At 49.0% G+C, this 20,827-nt stretch overlaps 5 protein-coding genes across 7 annotated transcripts; 1 reads left to right on the top strand and 4 right to left on the bottom strand.

Moving 5' to 3' along the window:
* Positions 1 to 9: 9 nt before the first annotated feature.
* znf622 (zinc finger protein 622) lies at positions 10 to 3,510 on the bottom strand. Its single transcript, XM_061294548.1, has 7 exons — positions 3,353 to 3,510; positions 1,964 to 2,528; positions 1,507 to 1,806; positions 1,209 to 1,371; positions 788 to 888; positions 569 to 712; positions 10 to 321 (listed from the first exon to the last, which is right to left on the bottom strand). Exons 2-7 carry the CDS (start codon positions 2,520 to 2,522, stop codon positions 188 to 190), a joined length of 1,401 nt encoding a protein of 466 aa, XP_061150532.1. The 5' UTR covers positions 2,523 to 2,528; positions 3,353 to 3,510; the 3' UTR covers positions 10 to 187.
* Positions 3,511 to 3,715: 205 nt separating this feature from the next.
* epdr1 (ependymin related 1) lies at positions 3,716 to 5,804 on the bottom strand. Its single transcript, XM_061294668.1, has 3 exons — positions 5,497 to 5,804; positions 4,413 to 4,621; positions 3,716 to 4,102 (listed from the first exon to the last, which is right to left on the bottom strand). Exons 1-3 carry the CDS (start codon positions 5,733 to 5,735, stop codon positions 3,909 to 3,911), a joined length of 642 nt encoding a protein of 213 aa, XP_061150652.1. The 5' UTR covers positions 5,736 to 5,804; the 3' UTR covers positions 3,716 to 3,908.
* A 231-nt stretch (positions 5,805 to 6,035) lies between these two features.
* nol7 (nucleolar protein 7) lies at positions 6,036 to 7,488 on the top strand. 2 transcript variants are annotated; one of them, XM_061294677.1, is made up of 8 exons: positions 6,036 to 6,254; positions 6,337 to 6,397; positions 6,474 to 6,523; positions 6,587 to 6,676; positions 6,793 to 6,914; positions 7,017 to 7,094; positions 7,159 to 7,246; positions 7,330 to 7,488. In XM_061294677.1, the coding sequence occupies exons 1-7, from the start codon at positions 6,133 to 6,135 to the stop codon at positions 7,227 to 7,229; spliced, it is 594 nt and encodes a 197-aa protein (XP_061150661.1). In that variant the 5' UTR covers positions 6,036 to 6,132; the 3' UTR covers positions 7,230 to 7,246; positions 7,330 to 7,488. The 2 variants fall into 2 exon arrangements, with proteins under 2 accessions (XP_061150661.1, XP_061150659.1); XM_061294675.1 differs by having other exon boundaries at positions 7,159 to 7,488.
* Positions 7,489 to 7,590: 102 nt separating this feature from the next.
* ranbp9 (RAN binding protein 9) lies at positions 7,591 to 14,410 on the bottom strand. The gene is made up of 14 exons (XM_061294534.1): positions 13,804 to 14,410; positions 12,440 to 12,551; positions 12,278 to 12,330; positions 11,753 to 11,920; positions 11,638 to 11,660; positions 11,111 to 11,295; positions 10,485 to 10,597; positions 10,284 to 10,392; positions 10,056 to 10,213; positions 9,639 to 9,768; positions 9,453 to 9,571; positions 9,242 to 9,393; positions 8,837 to 8,948; positions 7,591 to 8,749 (listed from the first exon to the last, which is right to left on the bottom strand). The coding sequence occupies exons 1-14, from the start codon at positions 14,018 to 14,020 to the stop codon at positions 8,619 to 8,621; spliced, it is 1,782 nt and encodes a 593-aa protein (XP_061150518.1). The 5' UTR covers positions 14,021 to 14,410; the 3' UTR covers positions 7,591 to 8,618.
* Positions 14,411 to 14,747: 337 nt separating this feature from the next.
* retreg1 (reticulophagy regulator 1) lies at positions 14,748 to 20,745 on the bottom strand. 2 transcript variants are annotated; one of them, XM_061294580.1, is made up of 9 exons: positions 20,526 to 20,745; positions 19,817 to 19,923; positions 19,678 to 19,708; positions 17,482 to 17,599; positions 17,331 to 17,415; positions 17,016 to 17,138; positions 16,851 to 16,918; positions 16,434 to 16,551; positions 14,748 to 16,243 (listed from the first exon to the last, which is right to left on the bottom strand). In XM_061294580.1, exons 1-9 carry the CDS (start codon positions 20,708 to 20,710, stop codon positions 15,825 to 15,827), a joined length of 1,254 nt encoding a protein of 417 aa, XP_061150564.1. In that variant the 5' UTR covers positions 20,711 to 20,745; the 3' UTR covers positions 14,748 to 15,824. The 2 variants fall into 2 exon arrangements, with proteins under 2 accessions (XP_061150564.1, XP_061150565.1); XM_061294581.1 differs by having other exon boundaries at positions 19,687 to 19,708.
* Positions 20,746 to 20,827: the final 82 nt, after the last annotated feature.

Genomic DNA, 20,827 nt, shown 5'->3' with positions numbered 1-20,827 from the left:
TAATTCAAGTTGAATGAATTTTTGATTTTCTTTATTTTATTATTATTATTGTTGAATTAATGAGAAGCGTGATTAGTGTTTCAACTGCAGTAAACAGGCCTGGTTGTATTATGTCAGATTTTTAATCCAAATTAAATAACTCGATGGCCCCTGTGGGAGCAACAGGTTGGATTTGCACGTTGAGCTCTCAGAAGATGACTTGCGGGCGGAAGTGTTTCTGCCTGGTGGCGTTGTGATTCATGCCCAACTTCAGCATCCACTTGGACTTCATCATCTGCACGTACTGCATGTCGCGAGGAGAACGACGCGCGCCGCTCAGGCCTAACGGATAACATGGGGGAGATTGGTCAAACATACTTAAGAGACAGGGAAGGTCTACCAAATCGCTGTTGTTTGAAAGTTGAAATTTCTGTTAGCCCATCAATAGCATTTCGCACGGTGCTGACACTAAGCTCTCAGAATTTAATTCATCCACAAAGTTCTGCCGATAGTTTTGTATAAAATATTTGCATAATTGCATGTTTTGACTGTAATTTGGAATGATAATGGTGTTGAGTTTGTGGCGTACCTGTGTCGCCGCCCCATCCGAGTGCTCTGTATTGGCGCAGCACGCGTCCCACCGCGTTTCTGTTGTGGCTCAGGGCCAGCACCCTTTCAGTTCCGAAACGTTGCTTGTAGTACCGCATGAGGGAACGGTGGCCGATCCTGGCACCTGCGTCGTGAATATAGTTATGAGATCGCTCAAGTATGACAGCTTTTATTGGGAGGACACAACCGCGTCCAGCACCTGACGGGAGCGCGAGTTCCATTGTCTCGTCATCGTATTGAATGTTCTTGTCATCCGGAAGCTCGTCATCCATTTGGTCCGTGCCATCGGGGTAGCTGTTCCTGTTCCCAAAACAACACAATTGGGGTTGCTTCTCTCATTTCCCGCTCCCAAAATGAAGCGACAGTGGGCGGGCGAGTGAGCAAGCGAGCCACGTGGGGCGGTCCAGCCCGTGTCGTTGACGCCAGTCCAAATTTTTATGTAGCGATGCATGGCAGAGCAGGGAAACAGCCAACGATTGCAAACCAACACAGCGTTCCTTCACTCACTAACCAGCGGCAATGTCCTTTACAATGGCCAATTTGGGAACTACCTGGGCCCGCCCGGTCTATAATGGGGCAGAGTTTGGGGAGTCCCGATTTGGATCATGCGTGACTTTTACCTGAAGTCATAAAAGTCGGCGAACTCCAGCGCAGCGTCCCCGTCAGTGAAGAGCTTGCAGTGACTTTTGTCCGTCATGTGATGCTGCACGGCTTCCGTGGAGTAGAATGAGCGCCCCTTCTCGTTGCACCACAGGCACACGTTGCCCGCGCCCACCTTCTCGCCTAAGTGTTGACAACAAAGCCAAAAGAAATGCTATCATTCAACTTTATCAAATGGCAAAAACTGCAATTTGCCCAAAACTGAGTTATTTCTGCTCTGATTGGTGTAGAGGTCTTAAGGACTTCTCGCTGTCTTACCCAGGTAGCGGACCAGACCCTTGAGGTTCACCAGGTACTGGAGGTCTGGGATGAAGAAGCTGTGAACCTGCGTCATGTGGGCGACGTTGCGCAGCAGTGATTTAGAATGATGTGAGCAAAACAGGCAGTCGGTGACAGGGATGGAACCGGCGAGTGCGATGGCGGCGGGGAGTTGCGGGTCGGATCGAGGAGTCACGTCTTCTTCCTGATCTCCCGTGGTCGCCTCCTCCTCCTCCTCCTCTTCCACATCTTCGTCATCATCATCATCATCATCATCTTCGTCCATGTCCTCCCACTCCTCTGTAGGTTCAGAACATCCATCCATTCATAAACCTTTGTCATGATAGAACATTGCTATTTCATTTGGAGGTTTTTTTATTCACTTGGGCAACACAAGAGCCGAGTCCTGTTTGAAGGGAAAGTCACGATACAGCATTTTCTTTTTAAAAAGGCTTACCTTCCTCTGCGGCGGGTCCTTCCTCCAACTCTCTCCGCTTGGCCTGCTCCTCCAGCCATACGAGTCGCGGAGGTTTTTCCGGCTTGCTCCTCGTCGCCGCCGCCTCCTCCTCCCGGACCGTCCCAGGGCGCTCGGCCCTCCGCTGCTCCTTGAGGGCCTGCTGCAGAGCCTCGTTCCTGGCATCTTGGTTGGCCTTGTCGTTGTCGCCAAGCCCTTTCTCTAAGTTCTTCTGGTTGAGCTTGTCCACCTGCAGGCGTGCGGCTTGCAGGGCGCGGCGCTCGGCCTGTCGGTGGCGCTGCGAGCGCAGGTGGTTGTCGAAGGCGTTGGTGGTGGAGAACTTTTTGTTGCAGACTGGGCAGGCCTCAGCGGTGTTGCTCTGCTGGCCCTCGGTGCCACGCTGCAACAGGACGCGCTCCTGAAAATTGTCAGCGCTGACGGGCGGCATGTCCGCAACCTTGCGCTTCAGGTTGTAGCGGTGCCAGTCGCTCTTGTAGTGAGCGCGCTGCATCTCGCCGTCGGGGAACGCCACGCGGCAGCTGATGCACGTGTACGACGACATGGTGGCCTGAACACATTAATGAACCACATTACGATGCGCTGCAGCGAAAGACTACTTAATAACGAGTTCATCTATTGATTTTATTTTTTCTAGAAACAGGAAAACAGTTTCCCATCCCTTTAATTTACAACAGAGGATAATTTCAAATGGTTTAATCTGCAACATCAGATTTTGGGATAAAATTTCAATATGAACCTACAGTGCACTTCGCCCTTTACAGGTCAACTTAATGTCAAGGGTTACGAAAAAAAACCCACATAGAAATGACTGTAAAGTTTATACTGACGAGAATTACAATTGTATACGACCAAACGTTAAGCCATTACTTGCAGTTTCATCAACTTACACCCAATTTAAATATATTTTTTAATATAATTGACTTTTAAAGCTCCTTTTGAATAGAGCAAGCGATTCACAAGGTTTCAGTTCAATTTCACAAAGTTAACATCTCGAATACAACTTACTATTTATTACAAGAAAATGACACTTTAGCCAGTTCAAATGACTTCTCAAGATCTGTGCCATAACGCTCGTTTCATAGCAATATTTGAAATTTTACACAATCGTTAACAAACGCTCCCTAAATTAGGGTTGATAAATAAAAGGTCAGCAGCTTTTAAAAACTCCAACACAAGCCATTTATAAAACAGTAGCATATTTCATAGCGGGTTTTAGTTTGTTCTGGTTCTGCCATTTAAAGGCTTGCATTCGTGTTTCGCTTGCCCGTTAGCTTAGCCTAGCTCGCTCGGACATCAACAAAACAACGATGGGCAATTATTTGTCTTATTTGACTGTCACGCGGCAGAAGACGTGTTTGGAGAAGGTTATACCTGATTCTTTGGCAGGCTAAATCGAGGCAACAAAACTACAAATAGTTTATGTTTTAAATCAAATCTTGAAAACGAAACGTGGTAGCCAAATGTCTGGCGAAGGCCACTTCCTGGAGAGGTTCGAGGATTTTCTTCTTCGTTGGTTTTATGTGTGTATGGCGCTGCCCCATCGCTCGGTGGGCAGACCCGGTATTGCAACACCATATAAGCTACAAATATACACGTAAAAGACGTAAAACGTTAAAAAAGTACGGAAGGTTAAATGAAATGAGGAAGTTGACGTTGGGTTTGTTGCAGCACATATAAATATCAGATTGGTTGCCACAGCAATCAATTTCCAGGCACAGATCGACTCGAGGAGGATTTTGTGTCTATAATTTGCTTTATTACTGTCACACTATATGGAGAGTGGGCTTAGTATTTAACATGCTTACATGGATGGACAACATTAATCCTTTCTTAGTTAATGTGTCTTTTTTTACGACTCGTGGTCCGCTCTTGTTGGTTTGACCGTGAACTAAAATGCAAAGAAATGCCATCCGGATTCCCGAGCATCTCAGCAGTGCGTGTGGGCCATGGCGTGCGGTCGGGCCATCTGGCAGCCGGGCGGCGGCGTGAAGACGTTGGGGTCGCTGATGCCAAGCTGCAGGTTGAAGAAACGCGTGGACGTGGTGACGCTGCTGTTTTTGATATACGTCTCCTGAACCGGATAGCAGTCGCGCAGCGTGTACACGCCTACCCAGGTCTCATCTGAAACACACGCACGTGCACCCACGTAAAAAGTCTTACAGTTTTTTAAGAAAAAGTATGCTATTTTCTAAGAGACAAACTTTTCCATTTAACAATATATTACCATAATGTGTTTTGGGGCAGTTTCAAACATATAAAAATGTGAGACAAATGTTCTTGACATGTTTTTTACGTTTGATACTAATTCAAAAGAAAAGTAGTATGCTATCTTGTCATGTTAAACGTTAGTTCCACGTGAAACTCGCAAGCATCTGTCCACATTTAAAATTTTGATAATGCTGAAAAAAGGCCCGGTAGACGTTGGCCTCACGTTTGCGGGCGGGCTTCCTGTCGGACCACTCCTGCACCTCCATGTTGTCGCCGGGGCCTCCAATAATGTACTGGTCCTCAAAAGTGGAATTGTCAGGAATGTCAAAGGGGTCCCAGGCTTCGGTCAGCTCCACCTTAGCGCAGTCGCCCGTCTTTTGATCAATCTGGAACATCAGGCTGCTCTCGTACAAGTAGATAAACTCAAAGTACCTGCAATGACACGACGACAAACACTTTTTTGGCCATCGCCACTCTGCACGACGGTTGTTCATAAAAACACAATGTCATGCCATCGTTCGAGAGTTTGCAAAGTTGCTGTTGTAACTTTCCACCAATTGTGGAAGTCGTCCTGCTCGCAGTACTCGTGGCGTGCATGCCTTTGCCACCTGGGGGCGGTATAATACAGACACACGATGTAGAGTTCATCCCTGCATCGTCACCGTTTTAGGGGATCTTTTTTTCAGAGCATTTCAATGGGTGTCAATTATACGCAAATCTTCACAATTGACTATTTAATTGAATCAAACTTTCTATAGGCAAACCTCCGTTGTTGTTGTTGTAAATGCGCAACACATTATTTTTTCTCATTTTGTGTTCCTTTTCCCAAGAATTGTCCACTCCGTCAAACCGCACCTTTAACAAACTCAAGTGGAAATCACACAATTTGCAGCAAATAATAGTAGCCCCCATTTGCATAAGCAGCTTGCGAATGAGGCCCAACGCAGGGGTAAAGATTCAACATGCGGGGGTGGGGGGTGTTGTTGCAAAAGTACTTGTCGGGTATCAGGAGAAATAAAACTTCCAAGAAGGGGGTGGGTGGGGTGAAATGCAATACTTCTTTTGAATAGTGTCATCGTCATCTTATTTTGTGAAAGAAAAAAAAAAGTCTTTGGTAAACAATCCAAAGTCAAACTGGCACAAAGTCAAGCAAGTTGAGTCTTGCCACATAGCTGCTGCAGAAAAATACGAATGCCTCAAAATAATGTTACGCGAGTCCTCTCTGGGATAAAATGCTTTTCCAAGCCAAAAATGCTGACTCGGTTGTTCTTCCGATAAACCTTTTAGTATGTGTGCGTGCGTTTCACCTCTGACACGGCGTGTGCTTCTTGTGCTGTTGCAGCACCCGCAGTCTGTGGTTCTGTCCGTCGTAGGACACCGCGGCTCGGCTGTTCCTGCCCGTGCCGTGGTCGTACACGACCCATCTTCCCTCCCACTGTAGTGGAGCCTGGCAGGGCGATGCTCCGGTCGCCAACACCTCAACCTCCGCCTGCTGGAGATGCATCAAGCCCAGCAGCAGCAGAAGCTGTACCATTAACTGCTGCATCGTGTTGTCCCTTTTTGTTGCTGATCTTAAATGAACAGCAAGATAGTTGGATAAAAAGAAAGGATACGCGCGACACTGCTTCCGGTTAGGATTCCAATTTAAAAGCTCAGGTGGCAGCCGACAATTGATGAAACAAGCGATTTAGAAAACATACTCTCTCTTCTTCCTTTCTTTCTCTTTCTTCTGTTGTATTGCCTTTCCGTGCATATGATAACATAATTCAATGTATATTACATTTTGTAACTTGATGTTTCAATAAAAAAAAAAAAAAGTATTTCTGTGTACCAAAAATAAGGAAATTACGTCAGAGCGACGCGTCTGAGGGACCGCCCCAACATGGCGACCAAATAACGAGGCGAGCAGCCAGTTGTACAAAACAGACAGAAGCGACGTGATAATGGATAGTTGGAATTTAGAATTAAGTTCCAGTGACGACGAGGCGCCCGAGGAGGTCACTTTTGAGGACTCCAAGGCCCAGGCGCTGCGGAGCGTGAGTCAGGCCCTGGAAAGTGCCAGAAGGTAGGCTAACTGGTAGCACGCTAGCCAACCAAGCTAAGCATGATTAAAACATTTCTCCCGTTGGAAACGCGCGTGCTTCCAGGGAGAAGGAGCTGCTGAAGGAGAAGAGGAAGAAGAGGCAAGAACTGTTCCAGGAGCAGAAGGTGCCTCGCATTTCATGACGATTACGTTGATTATTTTAACGTTTGCATTCTAAATCATTCTCCTTTCACTTTCTAGAAGAGAAAACCTCTTTCTGACACACTTCTGGAGGAAATCGACTCGTCCCAGTAAGTTTTCTCCACTTGTTCATCTTTCCTCACATTCCGATGATAATCTAATTTTTCTAACAGAAGGCAGAGCCAACAAGAAGCTGAAGCGACTCTTCAAGATGAAGATGAAACGGAAGAGACAAAGAAGCAAAAACGGAAACATTCCAAAAAGTATGAGGACAAAATAAAGTGCAAAAGTTATTTGCACAACCACCCTCTGGATACCCGAATGCACAAAAGGTGCCAAAATGGTTACAGACACAAACGATTGAGTGTTTACTTTTCAGGCTGATGGGGAACTACAAAGTAACGACGGTAAAGCCTCAAGCGCTGCCGTCTTTTCGGCAGAAAGCTGCCGAGGATTTTCTCCACTTGCGGTATTACAGCCTGGGAAGTCGTCGAGGCACAAGTAAGCCAAGTGTCATTTCCACACAGGCTCCACTTTGTTTAGTACCCTAAACAAATACAATTTGGAAAAATCTAAGTATGCTTTGTTTTGTCTTCCTGTCAGGTAACGAGCAGCTGTCCCTTCAAAATAAGACCGCAAAGAGGAAAGGAGCTGCTTTTTCCTTTGTCAACAGCCAATGGGGTGAGGAACAAGGGGAGGTGGTTTCTCGAGACTTGTGCTGATGCTTTTTTTTTTTTTGCTTTAGCTCCTGAGAAAAAAAGCAAGGCGGAGAAGCTGAAGCGGCGCTGGATTCAAAAGCGGGTTCCCTCCAGCTGATTGGATGTCCGCAACAAGTACATGCACCCTTGCCGTGACGATACGCCAAGCACTGTGCCCAATCGAGTCAATCCAGAGACTATTTTCTGTTTGCCTGTAGGGAAGAGAGTTCTTTTGGGTGGTGCCACAGCAATGTGGCAGCTCAAGTTCTGCCCATGTATCATGGGTTCAAGTGGCGGATGGCTAGGCATTGCGGGCAATCTGTTACGCGATCGTCAGGCAACCTTTTAGTTATGGAATTAAAATTGTTTTTCTGCCATCACGCTTGTTTTTATTTGGCTCGTGGCAGTGTCCAATCCCGACTGCCTTTGAATGCGCTGCGTACACGCCTACGTTTGTGTTCTTATCGAGTAGTCACATGTACACGGGCTGGCTTCTTTTATTAGCATCACAAGTGGCTGTAAAGTCAATGCAAGTAACAAGAATCAGAATAATCATTCATCATAGTCATTTGAACGGTGGCGTCTGCACCTCGTAAACCTGCATCAACTAAGAGCCAGAACCCAAGAGCCCCCCCACCCTTCCTTGACGCCAGAACTAAATGAACATAAAAAAAAATAAAATACAGAAAGGGGAGTGGGGGGGGTGCTGGGCTCACTGTTTCTCAGCGAGGGGTTGGGCAGGGGCAATTAAGATGGCTACACTGGGCCAATGTCACGCCATCAGTCAGTCAGGAGGGGTGTCAGGGGCTGGTTTCTATTTACCACATAAAGGGAGGTGGTGTATGTGTGTGTGTGTGTACACAGTGGTGTGCAAAAATTTTGTTCCACCGTTTTTTCCATAGCATAGCACTTCCATGATTTCTTTCGAATATCAAAAATTCCCAACTGATTTAAAAAAGAAAAAAAAAAAAGCTTGGAATTGCCTATTGATGCCACAAAGGTGGCAAAGGATGGAGTGAGAACCCCCGCAGTCGCACTGCTGTTTGCGATTTTATTTGCAGATTGGCTCGGGACCACCGCCACTCGCATAAAAATGCAACTTTGGCAAGATACAATGTTGGGAAAACAGGTCCCATTAATGTTTCAGGGAGGTTGAGGCATTTCATTCGACTAAAAAATGTTTCTCCGCCATCTGGCAGCATCGAGGAACTACGATGGAATGAGTTGCCGAGTTTCAATTAGATAAAAGCGGCGTTTTGCTGCCGTCTTGTCAAGTTGAGGGGTTCCAAATAGTGCAATTTTGTGGTGGCAAGAAGATGTGAGTTTCACTTGAACAAGTGCCAGCTTGCTGTAGAGGGAGCACCTTGGAGCAAGTTGCGCCGTTTCTGTTAACTAAAAAGAGAAATTTTAGCACCACTGTGGCGAATTTCTTAAAACACTTCTCTTTCCAAACCGTCCGGTGGTAAAATCGGTGGACAAAGACTTTTGCTCACTACTGTGTGAGTGGCTAGTGCAGGTAATTGTCCACAGAGGCAAAGGCGCAGGAGCCGCTGCCCGATCGCGCCATGATGGCGAGGCACTGGGCGGCCTGGCCCACCGCCTGGGCCAGTGGGGGCTGCTTGGGCAGGTTGTGAGTCTCTGGGGAGGCGAGCAGACACGAGCGGCAGAAGTCCATCATAATCAGGTCCCGTCTGGGCGGGCCGTTGCCGCGTCGACGCCACCTACCGAGTATTGCGCTGTTGAGCGTGGAGCACACGGGCTCCCTCTGGATGGCGTCCAGCTGGTAGCCCACCGGGCTGCTCCAGGGGTCTGAGTAGGCCAACAGGCTGAAGGCGTCCTGAAGGCACACGCCAAAGTTTATCAGCTCCGACGTTATGGGCAAGTCATTCGAACCGACGTCAAGCCAATGCACCTGATACGGCCTTCAGTTTTTGTTCCTGCCGCCATATTGAACTTTGCTCTTTCATTTTGATTTGTTTCAATTCTGATTCAAACTTGCGTTGGACTTTTTTTGCGTTGGTCTTTTCTTGGATTTGAGCATTCAAGACAACGCCGCTACAATCGGTTTTGCCCAAGCTGCAATTGGCTTGACCATGGTCATGGGCGGCCATACTTTCGCCTTTCTCCCACCTTCAGCATCTTCTTGTTGGCAGAGTTCTTGCCGCACTCCCTCCTGAGATGCTCGCTCATGCTCTGCAGGTCTCGGCCAAAGTGGATCATCCTCTCGATGGCCGCCTGGCTGCCGCCGCACAGCTGTCGCTTTGCCTGAGTAGACTCCACCTCTGCGCGCAACCGCATGTGTTACACGTAGGCGCGCGCACGCACGAATAGACACACATACCCATGTCGGCGTCACAGTCGTCAGGCTCGCTGGGGTGTTTGGCGGAACCGTTCAGGAAGCCGTTGGAGGACGACTCAGTCACACCGTTGGTGAAGTGTTCCACCTCCATCTCCACGTCGCTGATGCACACGCACACGTCTCAAACGAGTGCAAAGTGCACACGCCGCACGCAGACGCGACAAGCACCTGGTTGCGGCCGTCTGGCCGCGGTTTCCGTTCAAGCTGACATCTGACCCCGGAGGGCAGGGCTTATGACCGTGAGGGGCCGAGCCGTGGCTCTTATTGGACGTCACGCCGTTGCAGCAGTTGTCAGCACCTGCAAGTGCAGGGAGGCAGGTGCCTTTTTCAAAACAGCCAACTCGACAAAATAGCGCTCACGTCAATGGCATTGCGACAAAGCTGCTCCCCCCCCCCCCCCCTTGTATGTCCATTTCGGTTTGTTTTCTCTTTGGAATGTTTCACCAATACCCCCCCCCCCCCCCCCCCCAATCAACTTCTAAATGGTGCAGTCCAGCCAGGCTTTGTTTGGCGTCGCTGCAGCAGTTGGAAAAGCTCCAACAAGGTGGCAGTCATAAAGCCGGAGGCTGGGGCGAGGCGGCATACCTGCCAGGTAGGACGACTGCGAGCTGCCGGCTTTGTGAGCGGGGCTGCCAAAGGGCCGGGGGGAGCTGGGGTAACTGTCCTGAGATTTGGGGCTGCGACCACCCAGACAGCGCACCTCGCTGTCCGTTCCATTCACCATCTCGATGAACTGTCTCACCCTGAACGCAAACGGAGCCGTCAGAGTACCGCCGCATTTCAAATGGCGTGGTGGTGGAGGAGATAGAGTACTTGAGCATGAAGAGCAAGTCCGGGTTCCTCTCCAGGAGGGTCGGGTAGAGCTGCTGAGTGGTCTCGATGGCCTCGCCCATCCTGCCGGACAGCACCAGCTTCTGGATCTCTGCAAATGGCCCGCAAGAATCGCACCTTTTTACAATCCGGCATTCAATTGGCGGCATGGGAGTCTGCGAGCGAGAGCGGTGATGGACTCACTCTGACGATTCTTGATGGAGGCCAGCTCCTCGTGCACAGCCTGGTCGGTGGTCTTGGCGAAGGCCTCGGCAGTGGCGCAGTAGCTGTGGTGCACCAGGTAGGACGCCACCATCCTGCAGGAGAGACGCCACACCGTTAAACAAGCGCTACCACCGCTCAACAGTCGACTGCATCTGCTAATTTCAAGAGGCCTTGTTTGCTTTTGGGTTTGTTTTCTTGACAACCATCAAACCAGAGGTTCTGCTGTCAGACATTGCCCATTTCTTGACATTGAGAATGAGAACAGAAGAGACGCTATTCTATAAAGTGTGGAGGAGGGTTGGACTGCGTCACATTCGGAGACAGCAACGCGGCCAAGCAACATAGGCATTGACAACTTCCCGCTTTTAATCCGGCGACGAGACGAGACAACGGCAGGCTCGATGAGTGTGGATTAAATCCAGGCAGGGCGAGTAATCATAGCGACGCAAACATTTAATCCCATCAGGACCATGAGTGAGACAGACACACACACGAGGCAAAACAGTGACACGGTCAAAGTGCCGCCCGGAAAATGTCGATACGCGATGGGCACAGATTGTGAAACGAAGGCGAGCGTTTCAAGGTGGAGGCTCGGAGGCTCTTACTTCTGGATCATGGACTGCCACTCGCCCTCACGCTCGCCGACAGGAAAGCGGTCGATCTGCGCCTGGATCTTGGTCCTCCACTCGCGCATGTAGTCCTCAATGTCAAAGACAAACGGATGCTGGCCAAAGTTGGCGTCCACCACCTCGCCGGGCGTCTGCAGGCCCACCGTCGGGTACAAGTTGGGCTGCGGGAGCAAACGCCCCAGTGCCACTCAGACTTCCACCGCAACTTCTACGAATGGAACTTTTTTCTGCATGTGTATAGTTTGTGTATCATGGGTCGAAGCTTTTACTGCTATTGTATTGAATCGCTAGCCACAACGCACATAGTGTGACGCCTGTTTCCACCGAATGACTAATATCATTTCTAAAGTTAGCAACACAGAGTATCTTCTGGCATCACTGAGTCAACATTCAGCAAGTGTGCAAATCATTTAAATGGTGGCAGAGCATCCGCAAAGCATTTTTGCGATGCCACCACCCAATGAACTTCTGATGCGTTTGGACGAGCCGACGCGAGTACTTACTGGAAGGTCTGTGAAGGCGATGCCTGCACGGGAACAAAGAGAGAGTCAGCTCGAGAAATATGTCGGCAAACTTACTTTAAAACCAAAACAAAAAAACTGCATGCGGCTGGCTGACCGAGGCTGTGTCCGTTCTTGGTGTAGAAGCAGGTGTTGTTGATGAGGTTGACGCAGCAGCCGATCACGTCGCCCGTGGTGAAGGTGGGCCCGTACGGCTGCCCGGTGCCAGATGAGCAAAAGGAGTGGCCGTCATCGCCGTGGTAACCGTATGAGTGCTTATCCCAACCTGGCGGACGAAGAGTCTCATTATCTTTTGGTTTAAAGGGCGGGCCTGCCTCACTCCACCTCCAAACTAGAAGTCGTCAAGTCGTGTTGTCCACGAGTAGAGGCAAAGCACAACTTTTGCGGTTCATCCATCACCGTAATGAGGAGTTTGCACCGCGTCGAGCAGAACCAGTTTGTGACGCTCGAATGTAGGTTAGGAATCCGAGGGAAGAGCAACACGCCCAAGAGAGCCGCCCTCTGAAAGCTCTTCAAAGCATTCTCTGCGTTGTGCTCTGACTACGTGAGACTTTTTGTGGCGGCTCCCCGTGCTAAACCTAAGCTAACGAGGGGGGTCCCGCCAAAAGCTTTGTCGTCTTACCAGGCAGCCGGTTCATGTTGACGCCCTGCGCAGAGAGGCCGATGCCCATGTATCTGAGAGCACACACGCACACACACACATTGTGATTCGTGGCAGCCGTGCGCTGAGGTGACGTGGCGAGCGGGCCTGCAAACAGAGCGTATGCGTTTTCGCTTTTCGTACCCGTCTCGCCCTTTGCTGATGATCTTGACCTCAAAGTAGTAGACGCCGCACGCCGCCGGGATGGGGTGGGTGGCCCGCACCGACGCCGCGTCCTTCGGGGTCTTGCCGTGCCCTTGGGGAAACACGACAAAGGCGTGAGAAGGCACGTTTGCGACTGTCTGGGCTGTATTCCCTTAGGCACAGTGCTTCTCACAAAGTTAGACGGTGGAGACACGAGTTGAATTCAACAATACAATGACCTCGAACACGGAAGCTGTCTATTGATCAAAGAGGGATGAATCAAAGAAGACAGCAGGCATTGACATAGTCGCCATTCACATTTGTTTTTGTCCAATATTAATTACGGAGCGCATTGTAAACAGGATCCCCAAACCACTGGTCAGTTAGCGCAAGGCCTGGTCACCACTTGCTAATCACGCATGCGCGGCGAATCGGAGAATCTTGAAATATCATGTTGTGTTGGTTTGATTGTATTGGATTGGCACGTATTCAGTTTAGGTGTGTGCTTTTGCTAACAGTGGTGACACTGACAGCCATGATGTGTTTGTGGTCTGATGGAAATCAGAGCATGCAGTTCAACCGGAGAACCTGGATTGTTCATTTTTTCCTTACACTGTCTAAAACCTTTTTTTTTAATTTTTAAACTATCACTTTTATTTAAAACTCGACTCTCCCTACATATACAGGAATAGGACTTTATTTATATAGCACTTTCACAACATATTTTGTTGTAATACAGAAAATGGATGGATGGATGAATAACTCATTTCAATATAGAAGCTGGTGTAAAATTTAACAGATTTTTGTTGGTGGTGTACCTTGGGATTTTCTTTCCAATTAAAGGTGTGCCGTGGATGAAAATGGATTGGGGAAACACTGTCTTAAATGGATGCATATGTAAACCCAGGCCTAATAGTGGCCACATGAGATGACACGCGGACAAAAGGTTTATGGTTGACCTTCCTTTCTTCAGGAAGCTTCGAGAAAGCATTTCAGTATTCTTTATTCTGAATGCATTTCCTGCTACAGTTAGCCCCTCATGCTACCCAATTAGCCCAACAAGGGGAAGAGTGCAGCGTTAGGTTTTGGACTTTTTAAAAAGCTTTGTCTCACGGAAAGACAGACGATTATTTCCCCCAACGGCTTGCAAAGGGCTGAGTGGAGTGTTTATGTTCCCCCCTGCGCTTGAGGAGCGAACCAGCTCGTGAGTGACTGAGAAAAGCAAGCAGCAAGATGTCCTCTCGGGCTAAGCTAGCCTAGCCACTTTGTTTTTAGCCTCATCGTCTCGACGGCCAGGGATCTGGCTTTCGTCATCCCGAGTGGGGTTCCGCCAGCCGGCCAGCCTGCCGACGAGGAGACCTTACCTTTGTAGTGCACCCGAAGGTTGTTCTGCGACAGCCCGATGTAGCTGAACTTGTCCTTGGGGCTCCAGGAGCGAGGCAGCGGCGTCTCGCTCTCGTTAACAGCTGGGTAGAGGCGTCGCAGCCGCTGGCTGAGCTCCTTCTCCTGCTCGTTGAGAGTCGAGTCTCCATGGACCACCACCGACATGAGGAAGCCGCAGCCTGACGGCTGCCCCGACATGCTGGCTGCTGCGCTCGAATGGCTTGTCAGTGACAAGCTCAAGGCGCCGCTGTCCGTCAGTGTCGAGATGAGCGAGACGCGGCCGAGCTCAAGCTTGCTAACGGGCTAAAGTGGCCCACAAGGAGCCGCTGCTCGGCTTTAGCCGAGCGGCTAGCGCCCTTAGCTCGACCGCCGCCACCGAAAAGGCAAAGCGAGCGTTGCAAAGGGGGACACAGGACGACCGCAAAGCAGACAAGACGGAAACACGACGTCGCCAGGTCAGGTTTGACCTGTCACGCTGGTGGTCGGCCGGGGCGATAAGCGATTGAAATAGCAAACAAGAGATCAACAGTATCGGAAGGCTCCGTCGAGCGAGGCCAGCAGAAAAGTCTCCAATCAGGGAGCTCGCACAGCCCAGATCTTTTGTTTGTTGTTGGAGCCCGATCCGCGCTTGTGATTGGCCGACGCAGCCTGAGCCTCGCTCGTCATTGGTTAACGGATGATCCGCTCACTTCCGGGGTTGGCAAACCAGGTAAACACAGAAGTCAAGCACACTCACGCGCGTATAAACACAACACACATGAAACTAACTCATTCGTCATGATCTCAGTCGTCATGATCTTTATGACATAAGTGAAAAACCCGAACCACGGCGTGACCCTCTCCGTTTTTTTGTTTTGAGAAGCTCTTCATTCTCAGCACTTGAGTTTTCTGCCCCAAGCAACTGGAACACTAACGGGCTAGCTGACATGTTGCACAGAAACATTTTATTAACACAGATTCAAGTTACACAAATACTACATTGATGCATGTCAAACAAATGCCATGCAAGCAAAAGGCAACCGAGTAAGGTAAAGCTTGACCAAGTTTGGATCAACAGTCATTGGACAAAAGCAGCAGATTTTTAGGCACTCTTGAACTTGGACAGTTAATACTAGTCATCCCGTCGTAGAAAACTCACATGATCGCTCACTGATTGTAATTGAAGTATAAAACAAAGTGCATTGGAGTTTTCCCCCCAGTTCATTAAGGTGCGTGAATATTTGTTAAGCGTTTGTAGTTGCTGATTTCACTGAAGCACGAGATAATTGGAACAAATGAAAAAGTTATAAAAGATTTCAAAAGTACAGCATAATATAAACAAAATCCAACCAGCAGAATGAGACTTGAAAAAAATTACATTGAAGCAATTTTCAGCAACACAATGTCAAATTCAAATTGCCTGGCACCCTTTTTACTGGGCATTTCACATTCCTTCAATCTTCATTCCATTTGAAACACGAGTCAGGTGGTTTCATTTTGTGGGGAATGGCCACTAAACCGAGCAAACAAGCTCCCAGACTAAATTGTGGTCATCGGATCAAGCAATCTTTTTCAGCTTTGTGAGACCTTTTGAGGGTTCTGCTCATGATAAATGTGACGACCACATTTCACATCATTAAATCAAAGTGAACTTGGGGGTATTGAACGATTTAGCAACATGTGGGTGTGGCCAACATGACCTTTGGCTACTTAGAAGCAAAACAGCAGAATGGCTGTCTTGGCGTGGCTTCTTCAGACTTTTGTTCTTGGCGAGTCTACCCTGAATAAACACCTCTCTACCAAATTTACCATCCCAAAGTAGTGGAGCAACAGATTGTTTTTTTGTCTGTGATTAAGGGCTATATAAATAAACTTGGCTTGACCAAGATAAATTGACGATCGCTCCTTACTCGAAAAACTCATAAATTGTGACAGCAACTCAAGGTACCGCTGTACAAGCAAAATGAGTTGGGAGCTTGGTCACGGAACAAATTCAACTAAGTCACAACTGTCCGGCGGCGAATCAGTGGCGTCTCAGAAGTTTGGCGAAGAACCCCGGCGGAGCTTTTCCACCGCTTTCTTCAGCGGCAGTCTTGGCTCCGTCCCCTGCCGCAAGATCCAGTTCCGCCCCCAGCTGGTCCAGCTCCGCCTGGTCCAGCAGCTCAAAGTCGTCAACCTCGCTGTCCGACTCCTCGGTCACCTTGGGGAGTCTGAAGCCCACAGCTGTCTCCTGGATGGCGGCCACAATAGTGGCCCGCATCACGGTCTGGACCAGGTCTAGGCTGGCGCCGTCATCGGGAGGCGGAACGGTGCGCTTGTTCCCGATTGGCAGAGGAAGGCCGAAGTCCTCTTCTTCGTCGTCCTCGCCATTGGTGGTAGTGCCATTGTCCACAGAGGGGAAGTCATGGAGACCCCCAGAGAACACCTCCTCTCTGTCCAGGTCTGGAGGGGGCATCAAAGGTCAAAGTGTGATCTTGTAATGGCGCTTGATGAGATCATCATCATAAATTCGTCCGGCCCACCAAGCAGTTATGTGAGGCTCGGAAAACCTATGGTTTTTTTTTTAATTCGCATTTTGAAAGAACTGAAAAGTTCCTTCAATTATTCTACTGACGTGAAGCTCAAAAGTCACCTTCAGAGTTCTCCGTCTGCGGCGTGTTCTCCTCCGACAGGGTCAAGTTGTCCGTCCAAGTCACGTCCGACACCGACGTGTCCGACACCGACAGTTCCTTACATGCCGCCGAATCCAGCTGACGAGCACGGAACAAAATGGAACCTCGCATCATTTCATGCAAACAACACATTGGCTCAAATAAGCAGCTCTTCAATTCATGATGTTCATCAAAGAAAATAGATATCGGTATGGAACGCTTTCTAAAGACAAGATGGCAATTATGGCAGGCACATATTCTTCATCTTCTGCAAGAAACAAGAGCAGTGGCAACTCAGCGACAGGAGCAGCTCGATGAATTGAATTGAATTCTACAATTATGATGCAAAAGCTTCCATTCTTGACAATGTGACGTCAACTATCGGACGATGTGCCCACCTTGGCAAACATGGACGAGCGCTCCGACTCCACGGACTCCTCAATCCGAGCCTTGAGGATTCTTCTCTCTGTGGTACGGCACAAGACCACAACAGTTTGAACACAAGAAGGAACAGCACAATGTCCTAGCTAACTAGCATGCATGCTATTTGTTTTAACCGTTACCGTGATCCTCTTTTATCTTTTGCAGCAATGTTGCCAAGCCAAAGTGCAGTTTTTGCAGAAGCGGCTTCAGCCACGAGGACGCCTCCGGAGAAGACAGCACCGGCCACAGGAACGCCCACAACACTGAAACACAGCTCGTGAGGGTGAACCGTATGAGGGCAACATGCTGACTGACCCTAGTGGCAAAGGAATGGAATTGAAGCGTGACATCATGATGCACAAATTGGCAGTTTTTGCCCTCTGGCTCATTATAAGATTCTTTTTTAAAATAAAAAACAAAGCACGCTCCATTGTAATTGTTTTGGGGCCACTCACCGAGAAGGTAGGAGATGACGATCCCAGGAATGTAGCGTCCGAGGACCGCAAAGAAAGTGCAGAAGCTGCACACCAGCAAACAGAACTGCAGAAGGAGACCAAGAGCCTGTAGTCATCATCATCATGGCGGTCGGTCATCAAGACACCTCACCTTGCCGGGGTTCTGCTGCTTGAAGGCTGATGCCTCCTGCAGGAGCAGCCGCAGAGAGTCACTCAGGTGCAGGTCTGAGCCCGACTTCTGGGCCGAGTCCGGCTCCATCGTCTCCCAGCTGAAAGACAAGCCACGGCGTGGTCGCCAAGTCTTGAGTTGACATGCAAAGTCAGTGTATTTTCCCCAAGCGTGAAAGATTTTCACATTTTGAAATGATCACACGAAACCATGCTAACTTGACTCATTTGGACTCATTTGAAACCAAGCGATTCCTTCCGGTCCAGCCTCGGTCAGAGCCGCGGCACAAATTTGCAATATGGAGCGAAATAGAAAATAGAGACATTTTGCGACAATTAACGACACGCAATCAACGTAAACCACAACACGATATTACCCCGACCCATTTGGCCAGCAGTACGAATGGCCTCACGCTATGAGCATTTGCCACGATACTCTGTGCCAAGAAACATCAGCATAACTCACAAAACAACATTTTAGCAAGTCTCCGGTTACCTCTGTTCCGCGCCACGATCTCGAGGTGACACTCTGGCGACAGGTCCAAAGCAAAGGAAAAAAAATTACAAATCCAATAGCAAACTCCCAGCGTTGGGGTGTCGCGACTGTGGCGCTCGGTGGGGACACCTGTTTACGCTGAACGGAGTCCGGCTCGCCTATTTGAAGGCTGGCGCGCTAAAAATAACCAGAGTCACGCTGCTCGGTGACGAAGGCCGACAGACAGCGGGACGGCACGACCCTGCCCCGCCTTTGATTTCCCCACAAAAACTTTCACGCACACGTCAGAATAAGACACACGAGTACAGGCACGTATTTCTACAAACACACACAGGCCGGTAACACGCGCGTGTCTGTCTTTCATAAATTTGAAACCTATAATTGAATCCCTCTCATTGGTGCTGACTGACAGCTCCTTGATTTTTTTTAAACATCACATTCACATGGATGAAATTGTTTGCTCGCCAGCTCTCGTCCAATCAGAGAGCTCGCCGAGGAACACACCCGCTCCCTGGCCGACCGCCCGATTGGTTGGACCTGTGTCGCAGACGTTGCAGATGCGAGGAAACAGCTGAGTCACGCGGGGGGACACAAGTGTTGGGACACTCGAGCTTTTGTTGTGGGGACACTCGGCGCATCTTTCCTCGAAGACAGTGACATCGAGCTCTGGTCGCATGATGTTTGTACCCTCCGTCACTACTTGCGCACGCACGCGGGCGGATTCACGTGTTGCCGGAGCAACGTGCCTTGATTGACAGCTACGAGAAGGTCGCATGATGTTTGTACACTTGTGCTTGTGCATACACACAAATTCTCACACGCACAGACTCACACACGTACATTCAAATACACACATTCTTACACCCCACACAATTAAGTAGGTGACATTTGCGTGTGCGTGTGTGGATGTGTTTGTGTGTGTGTGTGTGTAAAGGCAGCAGCTGTCAGCAGCTCTAATCTCCCACAATTCTTTGCATGCGAGCACATGACGCTGGATGGACAGACACAGGTGACAAACACCAATAACATGACAACAACATGACTGACTGGCACGTGGAGGACGGATGGAGGGAGTGATGCCTTGAGATACATTCTTGAGATAATCTCCTGGATTTTTCCTGTATGAAATATATGTAACAAAAAAAGAAGAAGAAGAAACCTCCCAGTTGTATAGTTTTTGTCCTCTGTAAAGACCAACAACTCAAGAGCATCTGCATGGATGGACAGTATGGGCGTATGGCTGCATTATAGCGCCCCCAGGTGGTCACACGTGTGAACACCAGAACGAACAGCACAATGTCCATTGAACTGAAGCAAAAAATGTGGCCAAAACGTTAAACATATTTACGTGGTGTTTAATGGCATCACGACCATATCCTTCATTTCTTTGCGTGGATTTCTTTCGGGTGGGCTGGAACGCCTTCATCCCTTTTCCATCCATTTCAATGGTGAAAGAACTTTTTAAGATAGCCGTCTTTGGACTTTTTGAACCACACTCACATCTCGAGGCAGCAATGTACTCTGCGTTTACACGAGGCAGAACCGACATTCCTAAAGAGACTGTGACGAGGAGATGAGCGTACCCTGCATGACCGTAGCTGGCATCCTTTTGGATTTTTACCCAAATCAACGTTTGCAATTGTAAAATAAAATGTTTTGGGCCGTGTGCGTGGTGTTTCTTACCATACGTACCGGCTGCACCACGTGGCTCCTCCTGAAAAGAGCACAGAGCAGGAATTCAGCACCTGACTTTGGAAAGCAGCCGACTTGAGCAAAGTGATTCAATTTGAAGTCTGGCAACGCCAAGGCGTGGGTTCGTCACCTTTGCTTCGGGAGCCGATGGCATCCTTGACGGTCGCCAAGAGAACCATCAGAACCAGCAAGACGGCGACCAGGCAGTACATTCGCATCCAGATGCGAGCCAACAACCTGCATGAGTGCAGATACAAGTGGAGTCGAATTCGTTTGCCACTCAAATCTCAAGAATGTAAAAAAGATTTAATGCTTAATTGTGCTGTTTGTTGTGATGTATCCGCCTTGGTCACCGGGAGCAGTACAATGTTTTTTTTCTTTTCTGTCCATTAAAGGTCTGAAACTACTTGTTTTAAGCAAGCACTATCAAAAGTGAACGGAGTAAATACGACATCCTCGTCAATTATGTTTCCAATTGTTCGGTTTTTCACAAATGCGAGCTCCGGCCCTCATATTCCATGACTTCGTATTTACAACATTAAAAACAAGATTTCATGTATTGTAGGGTAAATAACGACATTTTTGCAGGTGGCAGCACGACCAATTTGTCAATTCCTTGATTTGAGCGTGTTGACATGCGACGTGTTGACAGAATACTGAGTGACTGGGGTACAAAACATCGCAAACACTGCCTTATTTTGACACATCTTCCATTCGCTACACGGTGGCAATCTTTATTGGGGGGGCACAGAATGATGAAGCGTTGATGGAATGACAAAACATGACTAATTAAACTCGTGTCGAGATTGCCGAATGTCTGCGTCATGCCACCGGCTTACCAGATGCCCGCGTTGGCTGCAGCGAACAAGGCAAAAGTTCTGCACGTTCTGCGCTTCCAGTCCACCAGGCCGGACGGGAGACCCCCAGCGGACCAGCCGAAGGGTGCCTCTTCCCTGGCGGGAGGGCCCAGGGCTGCCTCCTCCGCGCCGTCGGCCGGGCTTGGTGCTACCGGGTTTGCCAGCATCGCAACTCCGCCGCGGCCACCGCCCAATCAGCCGGAATTCTCCGTTTCAGGACTGCGTCAAGCCGGGATAATCACCACTCTACTTCCGGTGGTGGCTTTTCAAGACATACCTCACTT

This window comes from Syngnathus typhle, linkage group LG13, assembly GCF_033458585.1.
Source record: "Syngnathus typhle isolate RoL2023-S1 ecotype Sweden linkage group LG13, RoL_Styp_1.0, whole genome shotgun sequence".
Classification (NCBI taxonomy): Eukaryota; Metazoa; Chordata; class Actinopteri; order Syngnathiformes; family Syngnathidae; genus Syngnathus; species Syngnathus typhle.
This window is presented reverse-complemented; position numbering and strand designations above follow the sequence as displayed.